This window comes from Eschscholzia californica, unplaced genomic scaffold (genome assembly GCF_041429995.1).
Source record: "Eschscholzia californica isolate CP2 unplaced genomic scaffold, dmEscCali1.0.p SCAF_1, whole genome shotgun sequence".
Classification (NCBI taxonomy): Eukaryota; Viridiplantae; Streptophyta; class Magnoliopsida; order Ranunculales; family Papaveraceae; genus Eschscholzia; species Eschscholzia californica.
The window spans coordinates 18912769-18939962 of record NW_028238198.1 but is presented as its reverse complement, the minus strand read 5'-3'; the positions used below and the strand labels follow the sequence as shown (position 1 = coordinate 18939962).

The window sequence follows — 27194 nt, the reverse complement described above, 5'->3', positions numbered from 1 at the left end:
CAAAGAAGTATCTGTAAAACCCTCAAGAGAAGTTATGAATCTCTCTCTTAAAACATGATCAATGAGTTTAAGAGACCAAACCACATTTCTTAATTAATTTTTTTATTTCTAACGGGGGATGTGTTTTAAGTCCAAAATCGCATGATCAATGAGTCTAGAGACCAAAGATAATCTGAAATAGAAAATAAATCCACTCAAAGTAAATTACATGTCTATCCTCTCATTCTCTTTTACTACCTAACTTATCCTAAGTTAAAAAAAATAACCTAAAATAAAATATACCATAATATTTAGAGATTCATTAAATGATTTCCTCAAAAACAAACTTTCCTTCCGGAAAAATAGTTGCCTTTACCGTTTAGCAGAATACTTTCTTTTATATTTCTATTAGAATTGGGCAAAAGCAAACCGAAGAGAGAGAGGGAGCATCGTCACTTTCTAATATATGAACTAGGTTTTGATTTCATTCATCATCGACGCCCAAATTAAACCGAGTGAAAAAGGTGAAAGCATCGAGTGGGAGAGAGAGAGAATCGATTGATGGTTTCATTCATCATCTACAGTAGTGAAGAGTAAGAAAAAACAAACGTTAAAATAAAATGTTAAAAATGTTGTTAGACTCGATAAGATTCTACCAGCATAGAATTTTATTAGAATCAACCTATTGTAACAAATTCATATCAGATGGTAATAGAATCAAGAAAATGCTAGTAAAATACTGAAAATGTAACAAAAACAATTTCACACAATATATTTTAATTACTAAAAAGTATTTGTTAACCTATTGTATCAAATTCATAAGATGCTAGCAAAATATTCTTGCTTTTTAAACTACTGTATTCAAATTTATTCAACCGATGCTAATAGAATGTAAAAATTGCTATTAGAATCAATAAGATGCTAGCTATATAGTATTTGCTTTTTAAACTACTTTATCAAATTCATTCATCAGATGCTAGTAGAATGTAAAATATGCTAGTAGAATCAGTAAGATGCTAGCAAAATAGTTTGCTTTTTAACCTCACAAAAGAATTTGTAGATGTTTAATTGGATCCAGGTAGAGATAAAAAGTAAATCACAAATTCATACTTTCTTGAAGTTCAAAGAACATAGAGTTACAGAGAGAGAAAATCGTTTTTGGGAGAGAGCATCTCGTTTTAGGTAAATATTCATTGAATTGGTAGGTTAATTTAGACAAATATCAGTTTTGGAAATAATATATATTCTTGAATTCAAAGAACATATAGTTACAGAAAGAGAAACTCGGGAGAGAGAAACTAGTTTTAGGTAAATAACCATTGATTTGGTAAGTTACTTTAGAAAAATACTCCAATAAGTTTTGGAAATAAAAATTAACATTAAATATCCACCATAAATATTCTTTCATAAAATTTATGGAAAGAATAATTGTATTAACTCAACCATTATAAACCTTTGGTTTACCAATGGTTAAAAAATATTTATGAAAGGGCAAAATTGAGAGATTGATGCATGGGGCCCACCAAATAGTGAATTTTTGGACTTATTTTACATTTTCGGTTTATTTTGATTTTATTTTATTTATTGATTTATGAGTGGATATATGACTAATTACCCCCCTATTTTTGGACCTTAAACTCAAAAATCCTTATTTTTAATTGCTTCTTCTACTTCTCTCTAAATATCCATGTCAACCTTTCTCTCTAATTTTACCTGTTCTTCCTCGGGCTCATTCAAAAGTCAAAACACATATTTGATGATTAATAAAGATGACAAAAAACAAAACCAGGTCAACTGAACTTATAGGCTTAGCTTTATAAAATCATTGGCAACTCCAATTGATTTATTTAGTATACACCTCTCTCTGTCTCACATATATATGGTATAGATATCCTTGCTTATTGATGACTTCCCAAGATGTGACAAAAAATTATAGTTAATTCACAAACAAAAGTGGAAGATAACCTTCTTCTGTACTTGCTAACCAAGGCACATGCAATCAGGAGCAGGATATGTATAGATGGATTGTTTCTTCTTCCTCAACCTGATTTGCCCTTGCCTATTTCTATGCCCATCTTGTACTGCCTGCTGAAACTCAGACCATTCCATACTCTTATTCAAGAACAGCTGCCCTAACAATCCCATGCTTGGCCTAATAGTTTTCAAGTTCTCGTACGTCCCATGTCCCACCTGATATCATCACCCAAAAATTTAATCAAGAACAATATTTAAATGTTCAAGTATACTTTGACTTTTCAGATATTGAGTGGTATGTGATTTTCATTGTTCTTAGCTGGTCGCAGAAGAGAGATTTGATCCCCCACTCAGATGACGATAGCGCGTAAGCTTCATTGTCAAGAAGGAAATTATATCTAAATGATGTCTCGATCAAAAGGATGAGTGAACTATCCCACCTCGCCTGGTAGAAGCAACTTGAGACTGGGCTACATGTGCCAACTCGAGCTTTATAAGCATGAGGTTTCTTGGTGCGCTCGTCTGACAAAAACAAAACCTTTCAGTCTGTACCATTGGAAATGAGACTAGGTGGCAAAAGTGGGGACAGCACCGATAATTGTTGTCGTTTGGATTGTTATAAAGGAGGTATGACTTATGAGTGTCTGAGTGTGAGGTTTTCGCAGTTATGATGACCAAACATTAGAATCCTCCGAAAACTTTTTTGTAGACAAATGAATTCGATATTTGACGAAAGATCAGGGTTGACCAACGCATTGTGCATATTTCCAGGTGATGCAGAAATGAAGATGTCACTCTTCATGCTCACATAGTAATCAACCGCATCTAGTAAAGAAGCCTTGCCTTCAGTTTTAGCCCGTGCTGCTTTTGAAGCAAGGCTTTTCTTGTCCTCCATTAATGGAAATAACTTTCGCAAGGTTGAGATCCTTGCTTCACCACCGTAGACCTAGAAGATGAACCAACCTAGGTTAAGTAATCTGAAAGATGAACCACATGGGTATCTTAAAATTAAATATGGAACAAAGCTATTATTATCTGCCTCTTCCTGTGTGGCATTTTTTGAGCCTAACATGTATCGGTTTTTGTTGGGTGACGTGGGTGAACGTCTAATTGTTGGGCCTAGCTTTGATACCATATTAAGTTTATAGGCGTCCAACTCAAAACCAATTGAGCAGAGAGGCCTATTATACTCTTGATCAAGATATGCCCTCGTCTATATGGGATTATTCTCAGAATTATGCTAGGGTACAAAATAAACCTTGTGGGAAGCAAGATATAGGCGAGAGGAGTTGTCGAAGCCCAGAGCTGCAAGCAGTAATCCAATTTCTTCCGGGGTTGACGGGCATCGGCCCTGATTTCTCAATTCCTCATCAGTAAACTGAGAGTTTAATACTCTTCCTTGCCAAATCACTTGCCGATACTTTGCCAAGGACAATTTTTCAGCTTTACCCCCACCAAAGTCACATGCTGAATGCCTGAATGAGCAGCCATATCCTGTACATCAACCAAGATTAAACAAAAATATAATGATTCACAAATCCAACCTTGACACAGATTATTCAAGTGGCCCACGGAAATGCCTTTTCAGCACACAAATTAGGTAGTGTTTATTTTCTTGATACATCTGAATCTGATTATTATTTACGTCTATTTTACATATTCTACAGAAGTTAATGCATAAGTTTATCATTTTTACAAAATCAGATCTTAAAACAAGTCATGTTTCAAATTCATATAGTTCAAAGCTGAAAATTTGTGCTTCTGAGGTGGAGATTTGTTGAAGATCTGACTCAAACAGATGGATAAAATTATACAAACGCTACCTTAAAATGATAATCCAAAAGCAAATATTCAGTATTTGATACACTCCACAACAAGATGAAAGGTGGCAATTTATACCTTATCAAACCGAAGATGAAGCACGGCAAACTTCCTAGGTCCCTGTCTGTATGTCTCGGGTGAAGCGCCCCTTCTTTCAGACGGATACCGCAGACGACCAACAAGAGCGTCTCCCAGTGTGTTGATGTGAGGAACAAAAGTCAATGCTTGAAAGTTGACTTTACATCGTAGACGTTGAATGTCCATAGGCATCTCATCAAATGCCAATCGGTGGGAGAAAGGAGCACTAGCAGCAACTCCATAACTGCAAAAAATTCCACGTATCCAGCAATTTAAGTTCGAAAAACTTTTGCAACTAGAAATTCACACTAGTAATCAAGAAGTGATTCTTCATATGTCATTAACACATCTACTGATTTTCCAAAAATATAAAACCATTGCACTGGTCCAGATGTCAGACACGATGAGTAAAAAAAGACTAAAATAAGGAACATCATTATACACAAAAGATGTAAACATAAAGTGACAATCTGGTATATTGAGATTTCTAAGACGACTCTAGTCAAGTAGGATTAACAAACAAGATATTATATCTCACAACACTATACCCACTAGAGTGATAACAAGAATCCATCAAGAATATCTATCAGACACGAGTATTCGACATGGCAAAAGAGACTACTGAAAGGTCAAAGGAGTATACATGTTGCATAAATTGTGATGATTCCAGACAGAGAAAAACTTATCCTCGTACTAACCTCTGTAACACAGGCAAAACTTTATTCAAGTACCAATTAGCTGAAGCCTGAACAGGTGCAGTTTTTATTCTAGTATCTCGGATTGCTACGGAATAATATTCTCTCGTGCTCCAAGAGTATTCTTGTGGAAGCTCCTTAACTATAGAAATTTCATCTTTTAGGGAAATGGTCCACATCAACTATATCCGTGAAGGAGCTGAAAAGCCGAAAAGTATGAGATCCCAATATTTTAGTCAACATGCCAATAGCACGTAAGTGAGATACAATAGTATTAAGGGCACCCACATGAGATACCCAGCTGCCCAAACCGAGAAGCCCACAAGGAGAACCGAACAGCCCTATCTCACTCACTCAACTCGGTCAACCCTAGTATCTCTACTTGATAAGTTTTGTTATGATTTTATGTAAACCAAATGTATCCCTACTTACCCTAATTGTAAACCTATATATACTTGTTAGATATGAATACAAAGTACAGAGAAAATCTAACTCTAATCTTCTTCTTCTTCTTCATTCATTTTGATTGTTACTTAGTTTATTTTGATTATCACTTAAAGGCTTATTGCCTTTCACATGGTATAAGAGCCTGGTATTTCAATTTTTTTTTTTTTCAACTATGTCTTCTACTACCGATACCACCACTCAATCCGCTGTCCAAAACAATCAAGTATTCGATGTTCATCATTCGGATTCACCCACGACTGTTTTGATCACACCACCTCTCACCGGAGATAACTATGCCTCCTGGTCTCGTGGTATGACTAAAGCGCTTCGAGCCAAGGATAAACTTGGTTTCGTCGATGGAACCATTGTCAAATCAACTTCTCCTGCAGAATTACATTCGTGGGAACGATGCAACGATCTCGTTGCAAGTTGGATTGTCAACTCAGTGGCTCCAGATATTCAATCATCCATCCTTTATGACGAGTCTGCAGCCGAGACTTGGAAAAACCTTTATGAGCGTTTTTTTCAGACTAACGCTCCTAAAGTTTTTCAACTCAAAAGAGCAATCTCGTCCTTGAAACAAGAAGGACTCGACGTGTCTACCTATTTTACTCAATTGAAGTCTCTTCAAGACGAACTTCAATCCCTCACAACCGTCGAACCATGCATTTGTACACATGGTAAGTCCCTTCTTGATCGGCTAAACCAAGATCGCGCCATGGAGTTCCTTCAAGGACTCCATGATCGATTTTCTGCGATTCGGAGTCAAATTCTCCTAATGGATCCGTTCCTGTCTACATTACGTATACACTCTCTTGTCAAACAAGAGGAAGTTCAACAGAATATTGTGAACGTGAACTCCGTTAACAGTGAGGCAGCAACTCTTGCCGTTAGTAATGGTCCCCGATCGGATTCTTCACGTCCAAAGAGATCACGTCCTTATTGTGATTACTGTCATCAACTTGGACATGTTAAAGCTACATGTTACCAACTCAATGGGTATCCTTCTCGGTCCACACCAAATTCTCGTCCTCGAGGGCGCCCAAATAACCGAGAAGCTCACCAAACTAATCCATTTGCTGCTGCCTCCATAGTTCCTGACTTGGAACAGATTCAAACTCATCAGGGAGCGCCCCTAGCAACATCTCTCACCAAAGAACAGTACCAGGGCCTCATCTCACTACTGGACCAGTCCCGACCTGCTGCAGGCACCCCCCAAACAGCAGCTCCATCAACCGAACCGATCAACTTAACAGGTACGTCTTTTACTAATTATTCTTGGGTAGTCGACTCCGGGGCAGCGAAACATATTTGTTCATCTCTATCTCGTTTTGATTCTTATATTAAAGCCCCTACCGACTACTTTGTACGCCTTCCGGATGGGACTCGTATTCAAGTTCTTCATGTTGGATCAATTTCTTTTTCCAATTCTTTTATTCTTCACAATGTATTACGTGTACCGGATTTCAAAATCAACTTAATATCGGTTTCTCAAATTACTACTTCTTTAAATTGTGAAGTAACGTTTAATTCTACCTCGTGTGTCTTTCAGGACCTCTCGACGGAAACAACGATTGGACTTGGTGATCGATCGGATGGACTCTATTTCCTTCGCACGGACCCTAGGATTTGCTCGCTTTCTTGTTTTTCTAGTTTAGGAAGTAACGTTTCTTTCAATGTTTGGCATTGGCGATTGGGTCATCCATCGCTTTCTAGATTTAAATATTTAATTTCTACTATTCCTTGTATGAAATTTGTTTCAGTTATTAATAAACCGTGCGATGTTTGTCCTATGTCTAAATTTAAACGATTACCATTTCCAACTAGTACTTCTATCTCCTCTCGTCCTTTTCAACTTCTCCACGCCGATCTATGGGGACCCTTTTCCGTTCTTTCCAATTCCGGATGTCGATATTTTTTGACGATAGTTGACGACTATTCAAGGTGTACATGGTTGTTTTTACTTCCTAATAAATCGGATACAACTAAATACATCACAAACTTCACTAAATATGTTTCCACTCAATTCAACACAACCATCTCTACTTTCAAATCCGGAAACGGTTCTATTTTGATTCCAAAAATTCAAACATTCCGTTCCGATAACGGTACGGAATTTATGAATCACGAATTGCAAAAATGGTTTCAAACAAACGGTATTCATCACCAAACTAGTTGCGCCTACACTCCTCAACAAAATGGAGTTGTAGAACGCAAACATAGACATATTTTGGAAGTAGCACGGTCCCTTCGATTAAAAGCCCATCTCCCTCTCTCTTTTTGGGAAGAATGTGTTCTCACGGCCGTCTACCTTATAAACAAATTACCGACTCCGGTATTACAAGGGAAATCCCCACATGAAAAATTATTAGGATGTCCTCCTACTTTTACCAACCTTAGAGTGTTCGGTTGTTTATGTTATTTTCGTCATACCACCGTTAAAACTAAATTGGACTCACGAGCTTCACCCGGAATTTTCGTGGGATACCCTCATGGTCAAAAGGGCTTTCGTGTATACGACCTCACCACTCGAAAAATTATCACATCTCGAGACGTCTTATTCCATGAAGACCGATTTCCGATGTCCACAATCCCGCCTACTCAAAGGCGTCAGTTCTTGTCAATAGTGGACAATGGAACCTTTGCCTTTCCACAAAGTTCCCAACCTAACGTCTCTTCCTGGACTAACCCGAACTCCCTAACTTCGGCCAGGAACATTTTAGATCAGTCCGCTACAGGCACCTCCTGGACTAACCCGAACTCCCTGACTTCGGCCAGGAACACTTTAGATCAGTCCGCTACAGGCACCCCTGTGTCTTTGGACGAACCGGTTCCATTCAGTGGGCCGGAACGTTCTGTTCTCACTCCAGTCGAGGAGTGCCCTGAAAGTCCAACAGACTTGGACACCCTTCCTGATCCGACAGTACCCACTGCCCGACCATCACGCTCTAGGCGACCACCAGCCCACCTTTCCGATTACGTATGTCACTCCTCTCCTTTTATGGACCCGTCACCCAATGTCCCTTATCCTCTCACTAATTTCATGTCTTTCGATGCTTTCTCTACTTCACATCAAGTCTTCCTTACATCCGTTCTTTCAAATAAAGAACCTTCTTCTTTTTCCCAAGCCATGCAATCCCCTCAATGGAGAGAGGCAATGTCTAAAGAAATATCGGATTTGGAATCTAACAACACTTGGTCCATTGTTGACCTACCTTCTGGTAAGCGACCCATTGGATGCAAATGGGTTTACAAAATTAAGTTTCGGTCTGACGGGTCAATCGAGCGATATAAAGCTCGACTAGTTGCCAAAGGATATACCCAAATTGAAGGTCTTGATTATCACGACACCTTTGCTCCCGTCGCTAAATTAGTCACAGTTCGAATTCTTCTCTCTATTGCCGCAATTCAAGGTTGGACCCTTCACCAACTTGATGTCAATAATGCGTTCCTTCAAGGAGACCTCGATGAAGAGGTTTTTATAAAACTTCCACCTGGTTTTTCAAAACAGGGGGAGTCTAAGGTCTGCCGCCTAAACAAATCTCTTTATGGTCTCAAACAGGCCTCCAGACAATGGTTCTCAAAATTCTCGTCCGTCCTTCTCAAGAAAGGTTTCACACAATCTCTTTCTGATTATTCTCTCTTTTCCTTCCATTCTTCTTCCACTTCTCTTTACGTCCTAGTCTATGTCGACGATATCATTATTACCGGTAACAACGATTCCGCCATTTCCGACCTAAAATCTTTTCTCGACAATACCTTTTCCCTCAAAGATCTCAGTCGACTTCAATATTTCCTGGGTATTGAAGTTTCTAGATCTTCGAAAGGCATATTTTTGTGCCAACGAAAATACACCTTAGATATTCTTTCTGATTCTGGGCTAACCGCTTCTCGACCATCTTCCTTCCCGATGGAGCAGAAACTCCGCCTTAGCCCCACAGATGGAGAACCTATCCCTGATCCATCCACATATCGACGACTGATTGGACGCTTACTTTATTTAACTGTCACTCGTCCCGATATTTACTTTGCAGTAAATAATCTGAGCCAATTTTTACAAAATCCCACAAATATTCACTTAGAAGCTGCCCATAGAATCCTTCGATATCTCAAAGGGTCACTCAATCATGGAATTTTTCTTTCTGCAACTAGTTCCTTACATATCTCGGGTTTCTGTGACTCTGATTGGGCTGGTTGCCCCACTACTCGACGATCCACAACTGGATACTTTACCATGCTTGGTTCAAGTCCATTATCATGGAAATCTAAGAAACAACCCACGGTTGCTAAGTCATCTGCCGAAACCGAGTACAGAGCTCTGGCCAATCTTACCTGTGAACTTCAATGGATCAAATCACTTCTTCGTGATCTAGGTATAAATCATTCTTCCCCAATGTCTGTTTATTGTGATAATCGTGCAGCACTTCATATTGCTGACAACCCAGTTTTTCACGAACGAACAAATCACATTGAAATCGACTGCCATTTTGTTCGTGAAAAGATTAAAGACAATACCATAGCTCTCCGCTTCACACCAACAGCTGACCAACTAGCAGATATCTTTACAAAGCCGCTTGGTGGTGATGCCTTCAAGAAGACGATTGGCAAGTTGGGCATCATTTCTATTTCAGCTCCAACTTGAGGGGGAGTATTAAGGGCACCCACATGAGATACCCAGCTGCCCAAACCGAGAAGCTCACAAGGAGAACCGAACAGCCCTATCTCACTCACTCAACTCGGTCAACCCTAGTATCTCTACTTGATAAGTTTTGTTATGATTTTATGTAAACCAAATGTATCCCTACTTACCCTAATTGTAAACCTATATATACTTGTTAGATATGAATACAAAGTACAGAGAAAATCTAACTCTAATCTTCTTCTTCTTCTTCATTCATTTTGATTGTTACTTAGTTTATTTTGATTATCACTTAAAGGCTTATTGCCTTTCACAAATAGCTTAAGAAAAAGGAAATACCTTGAATCTTGCCATACAGGATTTACTTCAAGATATGGGATCACAAGTGTTGCATTTAAAATTTTAGCAACAGCAACTGCATCACAAATCTAAAAAAACGATGTTTATTAGTAGGTACATAAGGTTTTTCAAACAACTGTAAGTCATTAACTAAAGACAAGTAAGAAGCTGAGCAGTTGGGAGTAAGACCAACTCGGGATTAGACGTCGATCCACAACCTGCCTATCCAGCCAAGTAACACGGCCGGGTTCCAGTCTAGTTTTCATGGACTATTGTATACATGCACCTCCGTATATTGTGTTGTGTGTACAAAGGTAGAAACTCTCTTCTACTAATTCAAATTAAACAGCAACAATACATAGATTCTTACATAACAACTAACTCGGCGTTTGGCATGGCACTAACTCAGGCTATCCCCATCCGGACCCTATCCACGACTTGCCCACGCGGACGGTCCAGTCCAAACTACCTAGACTAGAAGCAATTTGAGGTGCAAATTCAAAATCATAATGCTTACCCCCATTCTCTGCTGGTTCAACCCTCCATCAAGGAATACCTGGATGTATCCCTCGGATTTCCGGCAAGACTACAACATAAAGAATCAGAGATCAATATTGTTGCCAACACTTAAATCTGATTGATAATACAACAATTTTCTGCCTCAATTTGATATCATAAATTACAATAACAGCGTATTCTGTATGACTTACCAGGAGTACTTGGAGTTCCAATACATGGTTTATGTCCTTGATGAGTCAACGGAGACCAGAGATCAGAAAATTGTCCAAGTTTCTGAGACCAAAAAAATATCTAAGCCAAATAGTTTTTGTTAAAGAAAAAGTTCTTGGTAAGAATATTTCTTGAGAAAAGTAAAGCCTTGTCAAATCTCTTACGGTTTGGCGTTGTAAAGCCCCCTTCAGTAAATGCAAGTGTCTGGGTTTAGGAGTGTTCCTATCCTGAAAGATGAAATTTTCTTGATTAAGGTAACTACCAAGCACAAACATAGTTCATGATTCTTTATTCTTAACTATCGAGTATCTAAAAACGATAATTAGATAACTACCATCTTTTGCATTTCAATATCACCATTTACGCATTCTTTAGCCTAACTATTAATATTTCGCAAAAAGAAAATCCATGATCATGTTTAATTGTATTAGAAGTCATGGATTCTGATAACTGAGATGCGTCTTAGAAGGAAGATTTTTTGCACTATCTTGCTCTATACCCCTTAACTTCCAACTGTGATCAATGCTAAAACTTACCACTTTCAACATAATTACCTTCTAAATGAGTAGCACTTAGCCAAAATCTCCTAATTAAACAACTAGATTTTCTTTGGATCAGCTCATATCTTCCGATGGCGAAACACCTTATAACCTTGCAAGGTTATATATGTTTAAGAATATAATGTGAAGGTCATTTGATTGCTCATATGCAAAGTAGGTAACAATTTCGTGAAATGCAAAGTAGATAACAAATTTTGTTATTTCACTATGTTTGGACTAAACGACCATTTTAAAATGCCAGTGGATTTTCTTGTTGCCATTCAATTTGTATTTTTGGATTAACCTGTTGAAAGTATCACCATCAAACTCTCCTTCATTTTCTAGAAGGTTCTTTCTAGAGAATTCTTTCTCTAGAATTATCTTTAACTATAAAAATATCTAGTATCTAGATTATTCTCTTTTAGTGTATTCTAGAAAACTACTTCTAGAATAATGGTTCTACAACTTTCTAGAGAAGCTTTCTAGAAAGTATCTTACATACTCTAGAAATATCATAGGACTAGTATAAATACCTATGTAACCCTTCTCATTTGGTCATCACAAGATCAAGCAACTTGAGAGGTTGTGTATAAGTGAGAGTATATAAAGAGTGAGTGTGGGTGTAGTTAAAAAGAGTGTTTGAGTTGTGAGTCATAAGTATATAAAGCAAAGTGTTTGTAATTATCTTTGAGAAATAAAAGTATACACTTCAAAGATAAAGTTCTCATCCCAAAGACATTATTTTTTCAACATAACCTGCCATCAACCTAATATTACCAAACACTGCTAGACAATACAACAATTTTCTGCCTCCATCAACCTAATTCTCCCATCAACAATCTGCCTAAGTTTTGTTGTTGCCATTTAATATGTAGGCACTTCTAGTTGGCAATGCGCACCTTGAGTGGTTTTTATTTTGATAATAATAATTTGCTAATGGGAGATTTTATAGGCCCCCTCATATTTGTTAAAAGGGTGCCCCTCAATGATAATTTACCAAGTGAAATGGTTCATGGAGAGGCTTTTTAACAAAATTGGGGAGGCCCTATAAAACTTCCCATAAATTTGGATAGTCAGGGCTTGATTTCAGCTGGGTAAAGTAGGCCTCAACCTCGGATGGGTGCCTCCGGCGTCTGTATAGTCAAGTCATCCTGTGCGTCATCATGTTGCTTCGAGAATTTCCCTAAGGCACTCTAGATGATCTTAGCCATCAAGTTTTTTTTTTCTTGTTACAACATCTTAGCCATAAAGTTTGTGCCATTTAAAGTTTCTGTTAAAGGTTGCTTATGAGAAAGGAAGAAAAAAAATATTATGTATATAGTATTTTCGAAGATAAACACACAAGTTTACAGGAATTAATCTCAATCACAATCATTGAGAAAGAGGTAGAGAACTTTGTCCTTGGACTTTAACTCTATGAGTCTATGTCCCTCCCCACTTAGAGGGAAAAATGTAGTTTAAACAAACAACAACAAAAACAAAAATAAATGATCGAATGGGTATCTTCTCCTTCACTATAAATCTATCTAAATTAGTAAATCCAAAGTATGTCAAATTAATTTTACTTTTCAATATGCTCCATGAACTATATTGTTTTTCAGGTACTTAATTTTCCATGAAAGATTAGGAAATGCAATCTCCATTCTTAAGGTCCAGTTAAGGTCCAGCCCGATAAAGGCCACTATACCTATATATCTACTACTATCTCCTAGAAAACCTCTGAACTTATATTATGGATGTATGTTATGGATGTATGTGAGGGTAAAAGTATGATGCAGGCGCATAGGCGTGTGGGCCCACGTCCACGCGTGCCCACACCCAATTAAGTCATAATAGTAGTTTATTTAGTAGAAAAGAAGTTACTATAATTTGATATTTCTTTATTTTAAAGTTTCTATGTTTGAGTAGTTTATTATTTTAGGAATCCTAGTTTGAGTCTATCTAGGAAGGTTTATTATCTTATAAAAGGGGATCTAGTCTATGTTATTATTCACCTTGAAGAGAAAAACAATTGAGTTATTAAGAATTTAAGTTTAGTTTATCGTTTCTTACAGTTTTCTTTAATTGTTCCTAGTTTATTTTATTGTTCTTTAATTATTCCGCTGCGTCTACATCAAGTGGTATTCAGAGCCATTTTTTAACCAATCACAATGGTTAATTCTACCTTTCCTACTCCAACAATCAAAGAGAAGACACCAACTTTTGCCTCCGAATGGGACAACATCAACAAGAAGTTATCCTCGGTTACAAAATTGGAAGAAGCTTTCGAAAAGTACAAGAAGGAAACTATGGAAAAATTCGAAAATCACAAGAAGGAAACTATGGAAAAATTCGATCAAGTCAATGATTCGATCATGAAGCTATCTAAACAACTCGAAGGCATATGTAAGTCTCCCTCTTTTACCACTACTCCTTCTTCTACTACTTCCACTCAAGCATCATTATCACTTCCAACCATAACACCAACTTCAAATTCCCTACTTGGACAACCTAACACAACTCCGATTCACATCAACCCTACATCACCACTATCACCGGTTTTCCCACTAACATACATAAACCCTTCAACCTCCATGGTCGATACTGTTGAAAGAAATTTTCTTCATAAAATAAATACTAGTTTTTCAATGAGGGATGAAGAGAAATTCGTAGAGACAAATAAAGAAGAACAGGTCCAATTAAATAACACAAGCTCCGGCAATTTATTTGATCCGTATATAATTTCGAGAGAAGAATTAGTTGTTCTTCCACATCAAATTGTGTCGTCATTGGTGTTACCTCCTCATTATCATGAACTTATTACAACTTTTAGGTTGTCTTCATGGAACCAATTGGAATATACCGATCACGTCTTCGATACAATGTCCCTTGATGGGGTTTCACCTACTCGATTCTTTCCATTCAAGGAAGAAATTAATAGGACACCGGTTCTTGCTTCACAAAATACTTCTACTACAAAATTGAATTTTTGTGATATACTGGCTAAGGTGGTTCCAAACGTGACAATTTGTGATGAAGTTTTGGTTTATAAGCTTCACGAAGATGAACGTGGGAAAATATCTAAAGTTTTGGTCCATTTTTGTCTTCTTCGAATTTTCAGGAACTTTCGTGAAAACTGGGAATTAAGGATCGGTATGGCGAAATTCATCGTATGCGGTTGCATCAAATTGTTTTCTTCATCGAAAAGGTTCGGGACGAACCTTCTGGGGAACAGGGTGCTGATAGGCGCATAGGCGTGTGGGCCCACGTCCACGCGTGCCCACACCCAATTAAGTCATAATAGTAGTTTATTTAGTAGAAAAGAAGTTACTATAATTTGATATTTCTTTATTTTAAAGTTTCTATGTTTGAGTAGTTTATTATTTTAGGAATCCTAGTTTGAGTCTATCTAGGAAGGTTTATTATCTTATAAAAGGGGATCTAGTCTATGTTATTATACACCTTGAAGAGAAAATCAATTGAAGTTAATAAGAATTTAAGTTTAGTTTATCGTTTTCTTTAATTGTTCTTAGTTTATTTTATTATTCCGCTGCGTCTACATCAAGACGATTAAACTAAACTTAAATTCTTAATAACTCAATTGTTTTTCTCTTCAAGGTGAATAATAACATAGACTAGATCCCCTTTTATAAGATAATAAACCTTCCTAGATAGACTCAAACTAGGATTCCTAAAATAATAAACTACTCAAACATAGAAACTTTAAAATAAAGAAATATCAAATTATAGTAACTTCTTTTCTACTAAATAAACTACTATTATGACTTAATTGGGTGTGGGCACGCGTGGACGTGGGCCCACACGCCTATGCGCCTGCATCAAAGTAGAAGATCATCACTAAATAATCTGACGGTTTATGATCTGTTATAACAGTTATTGCATCATTAATCTCAATCACAGTCATTGATTAAACTGTTCAAAAATATTGATGTTGTAGATTAGCAATATATTGAGGACATCAATTCCAGATAAGGGTATAATATTTGTATATTTAAAAATCCAAGAGAAAAACCTTGTTCTAGTTTTACAACAAAGGAGGAGGAAAATCATTTTGATTTGCTTCTGGTACTGCTAGATGAATCTCAATTCTGAGTGAAGCAAGTCAGTCCCTGTCTCAAAGCTCCAAGGCTTACCCCATCACCCACCAAAATGGTTGTTACTCCCATTTTTGATACCTGTAAAATACTGACAACTTAAGGAAACTTGAAAAAATAGTCAAACAAAGCAGGATTGAGTAAACAGTCATCTTTACCGAGTCAACATTTCGATCTTCATCGTCAAAGAAAAGCATAGAGTTGAAAGGAACCCCTGTTTTCTTAAGGATTCTTTGGGAATGCTCCGTTTTATGGGTCCAACTTGAAAAAATTTCCTGCACCATCAACAGAAAAACCGAAAAGTGAGCAGAGAACAAAACAAGAAAAACGAGAAAACTGAACATCAAGATGAACGAGGAAACAGAATGAAAATATAAACTGAAAAATAAGTCGCATAGATGATGTAGATCAGTTTTCCGTCTCCCAAATATCCCAGGCTGAAAATGGTTTCATGATGAGAAATATGACTATACTAAGCTTATCACCCACAAATTGACGCGTCTTATTCTTTATTTCTATAATATCATTACTAAAACTTTCATCGGAGAAAATAAAATTGTTGGAAACGGAGCCGATTTCGGATCGGTTCAAATCGTCAAACTCAGAAATGAAGGAAGTCATTGCGTTCGTCTCGTCGAGCTCTTAAGTTTAGAGTCAAGAATGACTCAAATCCGATTCCGGATGAATGAGATATTCAAGTCTGAAATTTGGACGGAAAGTGGTCAAGTTAGGGACCAAAAGGCAATACGGAAAAGTTTGTCTGGGGCCATTCGCGCAAAAGGAACACGTCCAGATCTGACAGTTGGCGTTCTCTCCGTGCTAAAGGCCACATCCAATGGATGGTGTTAGGTCCGTGTCGGGCACGGAGTGGGATAACCCGAAACTCCATCCAACGACTGATCTCCTTAGATTTCAGGCTAGTTTCAGGATACAACCATCAATCTAATGGAGGGCGTTTCCTCCACGCTTTTGAGCGTGATCCAACTGTCCAAATTCCAGCCGACATGATCTGTTGCTAAAGAAATGACCAGTCACTTTACTTTCTCAAACAGATGCGTCCCTTAACCAACAGAAACGTCCCAAATGCATGTGTCTATTCGAAAGTTATTTATAGGACCCAAATGAACTCCAAATTTAATTCCGTTTTTTCCCGAGTATCCAGCATTGTTAGAAGATCATATTAGACCGTGTAATAGAAAGATTTAGCAAAGTCTTGAAGGAGTTTCGTAAGCAAGAAGTTTGACCCATTTGCATTAAGTCAGAGGTTAGTATACTTTCAAGTTCGACTGCTTTCTGATTCGAAGTACTATTGAATCGGAAGGTAATTGTTGTATCCTGGGAGACAAACGCCGGTAACAGTTTGGTACTATACAGGGCGTCAATTGTCTTAAGGAAAGAGGAATATCTCGTCTCGATTAATAATCTTATCCTCCGGTTTTTTCTTTTTCTTTTTAGTCTATCTGATTTCTTAATCAAAGACATTCTGATTTTTTCAAATCAGAAGTGTGTTGATTGAAAGTCAAAAAATCAGTAAACACAGAAGGAATACAATTCCTCTTTCCGATCTTATATCGATAATGAGATTCGACTACGAATCATCTGTTCTGGATAACAAACATTATCGGTTAGAAATACGAAAGATATTAAGTTTTTCTATTCCTTAGTTTTTCTCCATTAATTTGGAAAGAAAGTGTTTTTGATTGATTTACAAATTAAATCAAAGTAGTAACCAGTTTCGGTTATAGACTCGCTGAGTCAACTCGTTGAATCAGTACACCGAAACCAACAATCTTAAGACAATTAAAATTACATCGATATTCAGAACTTATTTTCTGTGTGAGACAGAAATAGAGATGGCAACAACTGGTGAAGCCACAATGAAAAATGTTGGTCTTGCCCATGCCGAAAAAAAGAGAAGTTTAAGGGCATCGATTTTAAGCGATGGGCACAGAAGATGATGTTTTACCTAACCACTCTAGGATTAGCAAAATATCTGACTGAAGACCAACCGGTCCTTCGAGAAGATTAAGATATCCAACATACTTCGGTCGTAGAGGCCAGGAAACATAGTAATTTTTCATGAAAGAATTACATTCTGAATTCGTTGGATGGTGGGCTTTATAATGTGTATTATGTTATTGATAGTGGAAAAGAATTATGGGACACACTACACAATAAATATAAAGCCGAAACTGCAGGAGTGAAGAAATTTGTCATTGGAAGGTTTTTGGACTTTAAAATGGTTGACTCTAAACCAGTCATCGCCCAAGTTCAAGAATTCCAAGTAATTCTTCAAGAACTAAAGGCCGAATCGTTGGTAACAAATGAAGCCTTTCAAGTCCGAGCAATAATTGAAAAATTGCCTCCGGGTTGAAAAGACTTCAAGAATTACATTCGTAGTAAAAATAAAGATATGAGCCTTGAAGAACTCATCCTCAAGCTTCGAATAGAAGAGGATAGTCGTACTGCAGAGAATAAGACAGAGAAGTCTTCGAATGCTCCAAAAGTAAATGTCATCGAAGGGGGACCAAAACCAAAGCGGAAACGCTCAGGCCGTGAAGTGGGCTTTCTCAGGAAAGCCGACAAAGAAGAGTTTCGACGAGAACTGCTTCAACTGTGGCAAGAAGGGCCATCTTGCCAAAGATTGTCGTTTTAAAAATTACAAGATCAAGAAGAGAAAGAAAGCTAAGTATCAAGCTTCTCTTGTTGAAGATGAAAATGTCTAGAACCTGTGTTCAATGGTTACTGGAATCGAAGATGTGGCTGAAAAATTTCAGAATATGAACTTATGTGCGGTTATTTATGAAGTTAACCTAGTTGGAAATCCGAAAGAAGAAGGCGAGACACTGTTTATGGGAAACGCCGCAACAAATCAAGTTCAGGGAAAAGGGAAAGTGATCCTGAAATTCACTTCAGGAAGAAGTAACCCTAAATGACGTCCTGAATGCACTAGACATTCGAAAGAATCTCGTGTCTGGATCTCTCCTTAGCAAGATTGGATTCAAACTTGTATTTGTTTCCGATAATTTTGTTTTATCCAAAAATGGGATGTATGTGGGAAAAGGGTACTGATGTGGGGGTTTTTTAAATTGAATGTTGCAACTATAACTCCAAATATTATTAATAAAGAAAAAGCATTAGCTAACGTTGTTGATTCTGGTAATATTTGGCATGAGAGACTAGGTCATGTTCATTATAACTCTTTGAGAAAGTTAATGCACATGGACTTAATCCCACAGTTTGATGTTAATTCTTCGTAAAAATGTCAAACCTGTGTAGAGTCTAAATTGACAAAGACTCCTTTTCATTCTGTGGAAAGAAATACATAACCATTAGAGTTAATTCACAATGACATGTGATTTAAAAATGGTTCAGACTGGAGGAGGTAAAAAGTATTTTATCACCTTCATAGACGAGTAAAAGATACTGTCACGTTTACTTGCTAAGAAGTAAAGATAAAGCAGTAGAGAAATTTAAAATCTATAAGAATGAAGTTGAAAATCAACTTAATCGAAAAATTAAGATTTTGAGAAGCGATAGAGGCGGAGAGTATGAATACCCTTTCGCTGAAATTTGTGCCAAAAGTGGCATTATTCATCAGACTACTGCTCCTTATACACCTCAACAAAATGGTGTAGCAGAGCGAAAGAATCGAACTCTGAAAGAGATGATGAAGGCTTTATAACTCAGTTCTGGATTACCACAGAACTTGTGGCGGGAGGCATTATTGTCGGCCAACTACTTATTGAATAAGTTACCTTAAAGAAAACAGGTAAGATCCCTTATGAGGTGTGGAACAGCAGAAAACCATCCTTTAAATTCATTAAAGTGTGGCGGTGTCTAGCCAAGGTCCTGGTGCCTTTACCAAAACGGGTCAAAATAGGACCAAGGACAATAGACTGTATTTTCGTTGGATATGCAGAAAACAGTAGTGCATATAGGTTTCTGGTTCACAAGTCTGATATAGAACATATACATATAAATACAATCTTAGAATGACAAGATGTCGAATACTTTGAATATATATTTTCATGTAAATCTAGATCAGAGGAAAAATCTCTAAAAAAAAGTCAGAAACGAAAAAAATACAGAAATCTCTGAAAGAGATAAAAATCTAGTAGAGGACAAGTCGGAATAGCCTCGAAAAGTAAAAGGGCAAGGGTAGAAAAGACCTTTGGTCCCGATTTTCTAACTTATTTGTTAGAAAATGAGCCTCAGACATACAGATTAGCTATGTCAACTCAAGAAGCTCTTGTCTGGAAAGAGGCAGTGAACAGTGAGACTGAGTCCATCATGAATAACCACACATGGGAAATAGTAGATCTTCCAATAGGTTGCAAACCATTAGGTTGCAAATGCATCTTCAAAAGGAAATTGAAGACATATATATCAATCGACAAGTACAAAACCAGACTTGTGGCTCAAGGATTCAGACAGAGAGAAGGTCTAATTATTCCGACACTTACTCTCCTGTTACTCGAATCACGTCAATAAGATTGCTAATTGCGATAGCATCTATCCACAATATAGAAATACATCAGATAGATGTGACAACCTTCTTAAATGGACAATTGGAAGAAGAAATCTATATGACTCAACTAGAAGGGTTTGTGGCGCCCGACCAAGAGAAGAAAGTTTGTAAGTTAGTAAAGTCGCTTTATGGTTTATAGCAGGCTCCTAAACAGTGGCACTTCAAATTTGATCAAGCAATGTTATCAAATGGGTTCAAAATAAATGAGTGTGACAAGTGCGTTAAGTTTACTGCTAAAGGATGTGTAATCCTATGTTTGTACGTAGATGCCATGCTTATTATGGGAGATAACATATATGTCATAAAAACAACTAAGCAAATGTTGTCGAAGAATTTCAACATGAAAGACTTAGATAGGGCTGAAGTCATTCTCGGAATAAAAATATCTAGAAGCTCTTCTGGGATAAAATTATCTCAGACTCCCTACGCTGAGAAAATTCTAGAAAAATTCAACAAGAAATATATGAGTTTAGCTCGGACGCCGATAGATCCGACTGCGCATTTGATGAAAAATCGTGATCAAGTACTCACAGATTATCGGAAGTCTAGTGTACTTGATGAATTGTACACGTCCAAACATAACCTATTCTGTTAGCAAATTGAGTAGGTTTACTAGCAATCCAAGTAAAGAACATTGGACGGTTATAGTAAGGATATTTAAGCATTTGAGACAGACTAAAGAGTATGGGCTATTATATACCAAATAACCAGAAGTATTAGAGGGATATGCGGATGCCAACTGGATCTCAGATACTGATGATACTAAGTCAACCAGTGGATATATATTCACACTAGGTGGGGCTGACATATCATGGAAATCCTCAAAGCAAACATGCATAGCTCGATTGACAATGGATTCAGAATTCATTGCTCTGGATAAAGCAGGAGAATAGGCATAGTGGTTGCGACACCTCCTGGAGGATATTCCTATATGGACTAAGCCGGTGCCTGCAATAAAAATACACCGTGATAATAAGGCAGCTATTGCAAGAGCACATAGTAAAATGTATAACGGTAAGTCACGACATATTCGTCCACGACATAACACCGTAAAGCAATTACTCTCAGAAGGAGTCATAACAGTAGATTATGTCAAATCTAAGGATAACCTAGCGGATCCATATACAAAACGGTTACCTAGAAAGTTAAAACTTGCTTCATCAAGGGGAATGGAACTTTTGCTTAAAGTAAATGAGTAAAGTCATAATGGAAACCCAACCTATGTGACTGGAGATCCCAAGATGTAGGTTCAACGGGAAAACTGAAGTTATATACTGACTCGATCAGAACACTGAAAGAGATTTATCTCTTATCCATTCCTAGGATGAAATCAGTGTTGTCTGCAATGAGAGGTTAAGCGTTAAGCTTTTAATAAATCCGAAAACTTAGAACTTGATTCTAACATGAGGTATAGCAGGATATCTTATTACGGATAACCTATATCTGTGCGAACAGATGCCGGTTCTATGAGAAGGTCGTAATGGTCGACTTCTCTAGAGCACACATGAAAACCAGGTTGTTCAGGGCCGAAATGAACACAATCGAGAACTTTTGAAAGTAAGGAACTAACTGTATGATAGTTACTCGTTGGTTTACAACTCATGGGACCCAGTTCAAGACATAGTTCACTAAGGTCTTTGTAAACCCGATGGCTATTCACTACGGAGGATTCAAAGTCGCAAGTTATCTATCCTGATGCAGCGAAATTCCGCCTCTAGTCTCTGTCAGTGTCAGTCTGTCAGTCTAGTAAGTCTACATGATAGAAAATTCATTCACGTGGGGGATTGTTGGGATTGGAGTCAATTTCGGATCGGTTCAAATCGTCAAACTCAGAAATGAAGGACGCCATTGCGTTCGTCTCGTCGAGCTCTTAAGTTTAGAGTCAAGAATGACTCAAATCCAATTCCGGATGAATGAGATTCAAGTCTGAAGTTTGGACAGAAAGTGGTTAAGTTAGGGACCAAAAGACAATACGGAAAAGTTTGTCTGGGCCATTCGCGCAAAGAGAACACGTTCAGATCTAACGGTTGATGTTCTCTCCGCGCTAAAGGCCAGATCCAATGGATGGCGTTAGGTCTATGTCGGGCACGGAGTGGGATAACCCGAAACTCCATCCAATGGTTGATCTCCTTAGATTTCGGTATACGACCATCAATCTAATGGAGGGCGTTTCCTCCACGCTTTTGAGCGTGATCCAACGGTCCAAATTCCATCCGACATGATATGATTCTAAAGAAGTGACCCGTCATTTTACTTTCTCAACATATGCGTCCCTAACCAACGGAAATGTCCTAAATGCATGTGTCTATTCGAAAGCTTTTTATAGGACCCAAATGAACTCCAAATTTAATTCCATTTTTTCTAGAGTATCCAGCTTTGTAGAAGATCATATTAGAGTGTCTAAGAGAAAGATTTAGGAGAGTTTTCAATGAGTTTCATAAGCAAGAAGTTTGGTCCATTCGCATTAAGTCAGAGGTTAGTAAACTTTCAAGTTCGACTGCCTTCTGATTCGAAGTACCATTGAATCGAAAGGTAATCGTTGTATCCTGGGAGACAAACGCCTGTAACTGTTTGGTACTATACAGGGCGTCAATTGTCCTAAGGAAAGAGGAATAACTCGCCTCGATTAAAAATCTTCTTCTTCCTATCCTCTAATTTTTTCTTTTTCTTTTTAGTCTATCTGATTTCTTAATCAAAGACATTCTTATTTTTTCAAATCAGATGTGCGTTGATTTAAAGTAATAAATCAGTAAACACCGAAGGAATACAATTCCTCTTTCCAATCTCAAATCGATAGTGAGATTCGACTATGAATCATCTGTTCTGGTTATTGTAATAACGTTTATTCTAATTAATGAATTGCTAGTTTAACAAAAAAAAAATTTGTGAAAGAAAATTCAAGCGAGAGTAAAGGTTGGGCTACATTTTCTTTTAGACCTATTAACAAATTTATTTTTCGAATTTAAAAATTCAAGGCTCTCGAAATTTCTCAAACTCCCACAATAGGACAAAGCCTATTCCGTGGGAGCCCCCATTGTGTGTGCTCTTGCCATCCTAGTTGAAGGAAAGGCCGATTAACACATGTTTCTCATTAGATATTGAGATACTCAGTAGATATTTTGAACCTACTCTAAATATGGGTTGACATCTAATCCAAGTTGCAACCCGGGAGATATTTCTAAAATTTTTGGCTAGCGAGTTGCGACGTTTACTTATGTGTGTCCTAGATTATAAAGGGTTGTTATCAATGCAAATGATTTTCTAATTTTTATTTTGGAGAGAGAGAGAGAGAGAGAGAGAAAGAGAGAGTTAGAGGTGGCTGAGTGTGGAGATTTTAGTAAGTTACACAGTAATCTTGTTCTCCATTTATAGTGAAAATTATTGCATCATTGTTGTTCGTAAAGAAGGTCTCACCAACCAAACTACGTAAATCTCTTTTATTAAACTATTTAGTTACTTTCGCTATGACTTTTCTAAACTGATTTGTTCTTCGTCGTAAATATGACCAAAAAGTTGAGATATTTAAGAGCTTATACATAGTGATTGATTTGAACTTTACAGTTGTCTTGACTCCATTAAACGTCAAGCAAGTCAAGCAAAAAAAAAAGTCAAGCAAAAAAACAAGTTAAGTGAAAAGACAAGAGTAAAAAGAAATTTCTATTTTAATGTCCTAAAGTTGTTGAATCTTCTATGAATACGGCTCAATATCTAATCCAATTTGCAATCCGAAAGATAGTTTAAATATTTAAGCTCGGAGCATTAATTGATGTTTGTCCTAGTCTTATAAAGAATTGTTATCATTATAACTCCGGTATCTAGTTTTTGATTTTAAAGAGAGATAATTAGAGCTGATTAAGTGTGAGGATTTTAATAAATTTACACAGTGATATTGTTTTTTCATTTGTAATGAAAATCATAGCATCATTGTACCTTGTAGAGAGAAGGTCTCGACAACCAAACTACGTGAATTTTTATTGTATATGGTAAAAGTAGAAGGTCATCACTAAACTCTCCCTGTTTATTCTGTTATAATAGTTATTAAAACATTAATTTCAATCACAATTATTGATTCAACTGTTCATGTTGGGAAAAACGGGCACTTAGGCGCAGCGGAAACAAGAGTTTTTCCCTTTGTGTTAGTTACGAGGATAATATAGAAGAATATGTGGGAGCAATAAACAAAGAACTGAAAGTAAATAAGACAACGATTTTTAACGTGGAAAACCTCCTCAACGTGAGAAGTAAAAACCACGGGACTCGTAGTCCAACCAAATCAACTATGATAGCAAAGTAGTTACAGACTACGTCCAACCGAGACTCAGACCCTTCCCAAAAGAATCAATCTCAAACACGAAGAAACACAGAGAAACCCTCACAAGAAAGAACAAAACAGCCCAGAAATCTGCAGTCCAAAACGACCCTAATTCACTAGGATTCCGGCGACCAATCAACGATCCCTCCGTACAAATACTAGATGAATATGTCAAGAACAGTTCTGCCAAATTTCAGCTTAATCGGAGAAGAACTCACCGTCGGATTTTCCGAACAACGAAGACTGCGCGTGCTGAAAAAGTTCTGCCCCGCTCTTCTCGGCAACCTCCTTCTCTCCCTTCTTCTCTTGTGCGTTTCTAATTGTGTTCTCCCCTTTGGTGCTTCACACACACATCTAAATTAGGTTAAGGTAGTATTTATAGACTCCCCCTTAATCCTAATTCCACCGTCATAAGTAACCGACCCAAAGAAACTCGACTCGGGTCCGGGTTTGGTTTCCTAATCCAAACCCAACTAGGTTTCCCCACTAGGAGGAAAACCCAACAGTTCAAAAATGTTGATGTTGTAAAAAGAACAAGTCAAACAAAAAAAAAGTCAAGCCAAAGGACAAGAAATGTCGAAAAGAAATTTCTTCTAATCAATATGGTCCGTAAAGTTGTGGACGAAAATGTAGTAAGCGGGTCAAGCCGAGAAAAGCGAATTTTCAGAATTAACAAAAGAAAAATCTAAAAGAATCACAAGAAGAATGGTCTTCTAACGAGAATCCGCTCTCTCTCTCTATATAAATATATAGGTTAAGGATTCTTGAGAACAGGAGCATAACAAAAATGAGTCCAGTAAATATGGTTGCTGTAGAGCACTCATCAACGTTGCTTCTACCCATCTTAATATTACTACTAGTACTGATGATGATCACCACCACAGAGCCTGGGTGCATAAAAGAATGCAACAATATTAGCATTCCCTACCCATTTGGCATGGGCGAAGATTGTTATCATCATGAACCTAATTATGGTTTCCAACCGTTTAACTTAAGTTGCAATTACTCTTACTTTCCCCCAAGGCTGTTGTCTGGTAATATAGAGGTCACAAACATATCAGTGGACGGGGACTTAAGAGTAAAACTACCCATAGGCACTACTTGTAATCGTCGTGTTGGAGAGACCTGGGCCAGAATTGTCAAATTCACATTCTCCGATACTAAAAACGAGTTCTATGGTATCGGTTGCAACAATACTGCCAAATATACAGTTGAGGGAGGAAGTTTAGTAGGTAATAGTGTCACAGGATGTGTGCCTACTTGTAAGAATATAGATGATATAGTGGATGATGGAACTTGCTCGGGCATTGGTTGTTGCAAGACCTCCATTCCGAAAGGCATCCAGAGATATGATGTCACCATTATTCAAGGCGATGGAAGTAAGGATAAGAATTCGGGTATACGTAATACGGCATTTATAGTTGAAAAAAATTGGTTCCATTTTACAAAATCATATATGAAGGGATTTAATGAAGACGGTGATACGTATGCTCCTGTCATATTGAGTTGGACTATTGGGAACGAGACATGCGATCAAGTTATAAAAAACTTATCTAGCTATGCGTGTGGGACGAATACCTTTTGCGATGAGCTAGACGATCTAGGAGGTGCTCCTAGTTATCGCTGCAAGTGCACGAGCGGATATGAAGGTAATCCATACCTTATGAGTTCTCCAGATAGTTGTCAAGGTAATCGTCATATTCATCTCTAATATCAACTTAATTTTGAGAATAATTACGATTATGAGGAGATTGTAATTATCACAATTTTTCTCCTCAGATATTAATGAATGCAAATATATATGTAAAGAAGAATGGAAAATCTGCTCAAACACAGTGGGTAACTACACATGTTCCTGCCGAGATGGTTATCTCAAGGAGAACGTGTTAAACCAATTTACATTTAATTGCTCTCTCCCACCGACGCCTCCAATTCCAACTAGTTTTACAAACAAAACGAGGTCTCCAACTACTCCAATAATTATAGGTAAGTGATTGTGTAATATGGAGTATATTAGAAAGAAAGTCGTTTTATGACACAAAACAAAAGAATTATCCCTCTTTATAGGGTTTCACTGAAGAAGTACTCTGAAGTTGGAGGAAGTTTCCTACTTCCAAAAACACTTTGTATCATTTGTGTTATTGGTGCCTCTACGCTTCTTTGACTGTGGTAAATATATTTTGACCACTTCGGTTACTATAGACTCCAAATAAACCAAAATAAAAAACAACCCTAGATATCGTTCTGTTAAGATAAACATGAATTAGTCCCAAAAAGTTGTGGTTTGGTTGTTGAATGCAAATGTTGATTGATAAACATGAATTACCATTCGATGCAGGTAGTTGTGTAGCCTTGATAGTCTTACTTGTGTGCAGCTTTTGGTCATATTTGTGGTATATGAAGATAAAATTACTCAAGGTTAGAGAGAAATTTTTTATGCAAAATGGAGGTTTGATGTTGCAACAACTCCTTCATGAACGAGAAGAAGTATTCGAAGATAATAGGAGTGGCACAAATGGTAGAAGTAGTAAGTCAATTGCGAAAATATTTTCTACTGAAGAACTAAACAAAGCCACCAACAATTACGACGAGACTCAAATTCTTGGTCAAGGAGGATATGGTACCGTTTATAAAGGAGTCTTGTCTAACAGAGAAGTTGTGGCTATTAAGAAATCAAAAGTGATTGACAGAACTCAAATTGACCAATTTATAAACGAAGTGGTTGTTTTATCACAAATCAACCATAGAAATGTGGTTCGTCTATTGGGTTGTTGTCTAGAATCTGAAGTTCCCTTACTAGTTTATGAGTTTATTACAAATGGAACTCTGTTTGAACATCTACACGACAATAATTAGAAAAAAGTGTTAGTAAATATATTTAACCTTACATGCTTAAACTAATCATGTTATAAGATGATTATGATGAAATCAAATAACATGAACAAGCATACTTACATAAACTCCAAAAGATTCATAGAGATGAAATAATCACGGAAGCGTACCTTGATCCATAGCTA

General features: G+C 37.2%; 3 protein-coding genes and 1 pseudogene across 7 annotated transcripts in view; 1 reads left to right on the top strand and 3 right to left on the bottom strand.

Moving 5' to 3' along the window:
* LOC147564859 (uncharacterized) overlaps positions 1-27194 on the bottom strand; it is a 101860-nt gene that overhangs the window by 24630 nt on the left and 50036 nt on the right. The gene's annotated exons all lie outside the window — the stretch shown is intronic.
* The window catches only part of LOC147564864 (wall-associated receptor kinase 2-like), an 85831-nt gene that overhangs the window by 52182 nt on the left and 6455 nt on the right, over positions 1-27194 (top strand). Inside the window, exons 2-4 of one of the 2 annotated variants that reach the window (XM_086650706.1) lie at positions 24993-25865; positions 25957-26163; positions 26516-27039. In XM_086650706.1, coding sequence (XP_086506832.1) covers positions 25043-25865; positions 25957-26163; positions 26516-27033 — 1548 coding nt within the window. In that variant the 5' untranslated portion in view covers positions 24993-25042 and the 3' untranslated portion in view covers positions 27034-27039. The remainder of the gene's footprint in view (positions 1-24992; positions 25866-25956; positions 26164-26515; positions 27040-27194) is intronic. The other variant, XM_086650712.1, reaches the window with a different exon arrangement.
* On the bottom strand, positions 1960-10976 carry LOC147564866 (O-fucosyltransferase 39-like; annotated as a pseudogene). Its single transcript, XR_015225418.1, has 9 exons — positions 10866-10976; positions 10683-10764; positions 10490-10558; positions 9973-10061; positions 4551-4746; positions 3853-4096; positions 3212-3447; positions 2702-2899; positions 1960-2169 (listed from the first exon to the last, which is right to left on the bottom strand). The product of XR_015225418.1 is annotated as an O-fucosyltransferase 39-like (transcript).
* The window catches only part of LOC147564862 (uncharacterized), a 37968-nt gene continuing 25850 nt past the window's right edge, over positions 15077-27194 (bottom strand). For 2 of the 3 annotated variants that reach the window (XM_086650763.1, XM_086650775.1), the window contains exon 5: positions 15077-15311. In XM_086650763.1, the coding sequence (XP_086506889.1) occupies positions 15265-15311 (47 nt within the window). In that variant the 3' untranslated portion in view covers positions 15077-15264. The remainder of the gene's footprint in view (positions 15312-27194) is intronic. The other variant, XR_015228334.1, reaches the window with a different exon arrangement.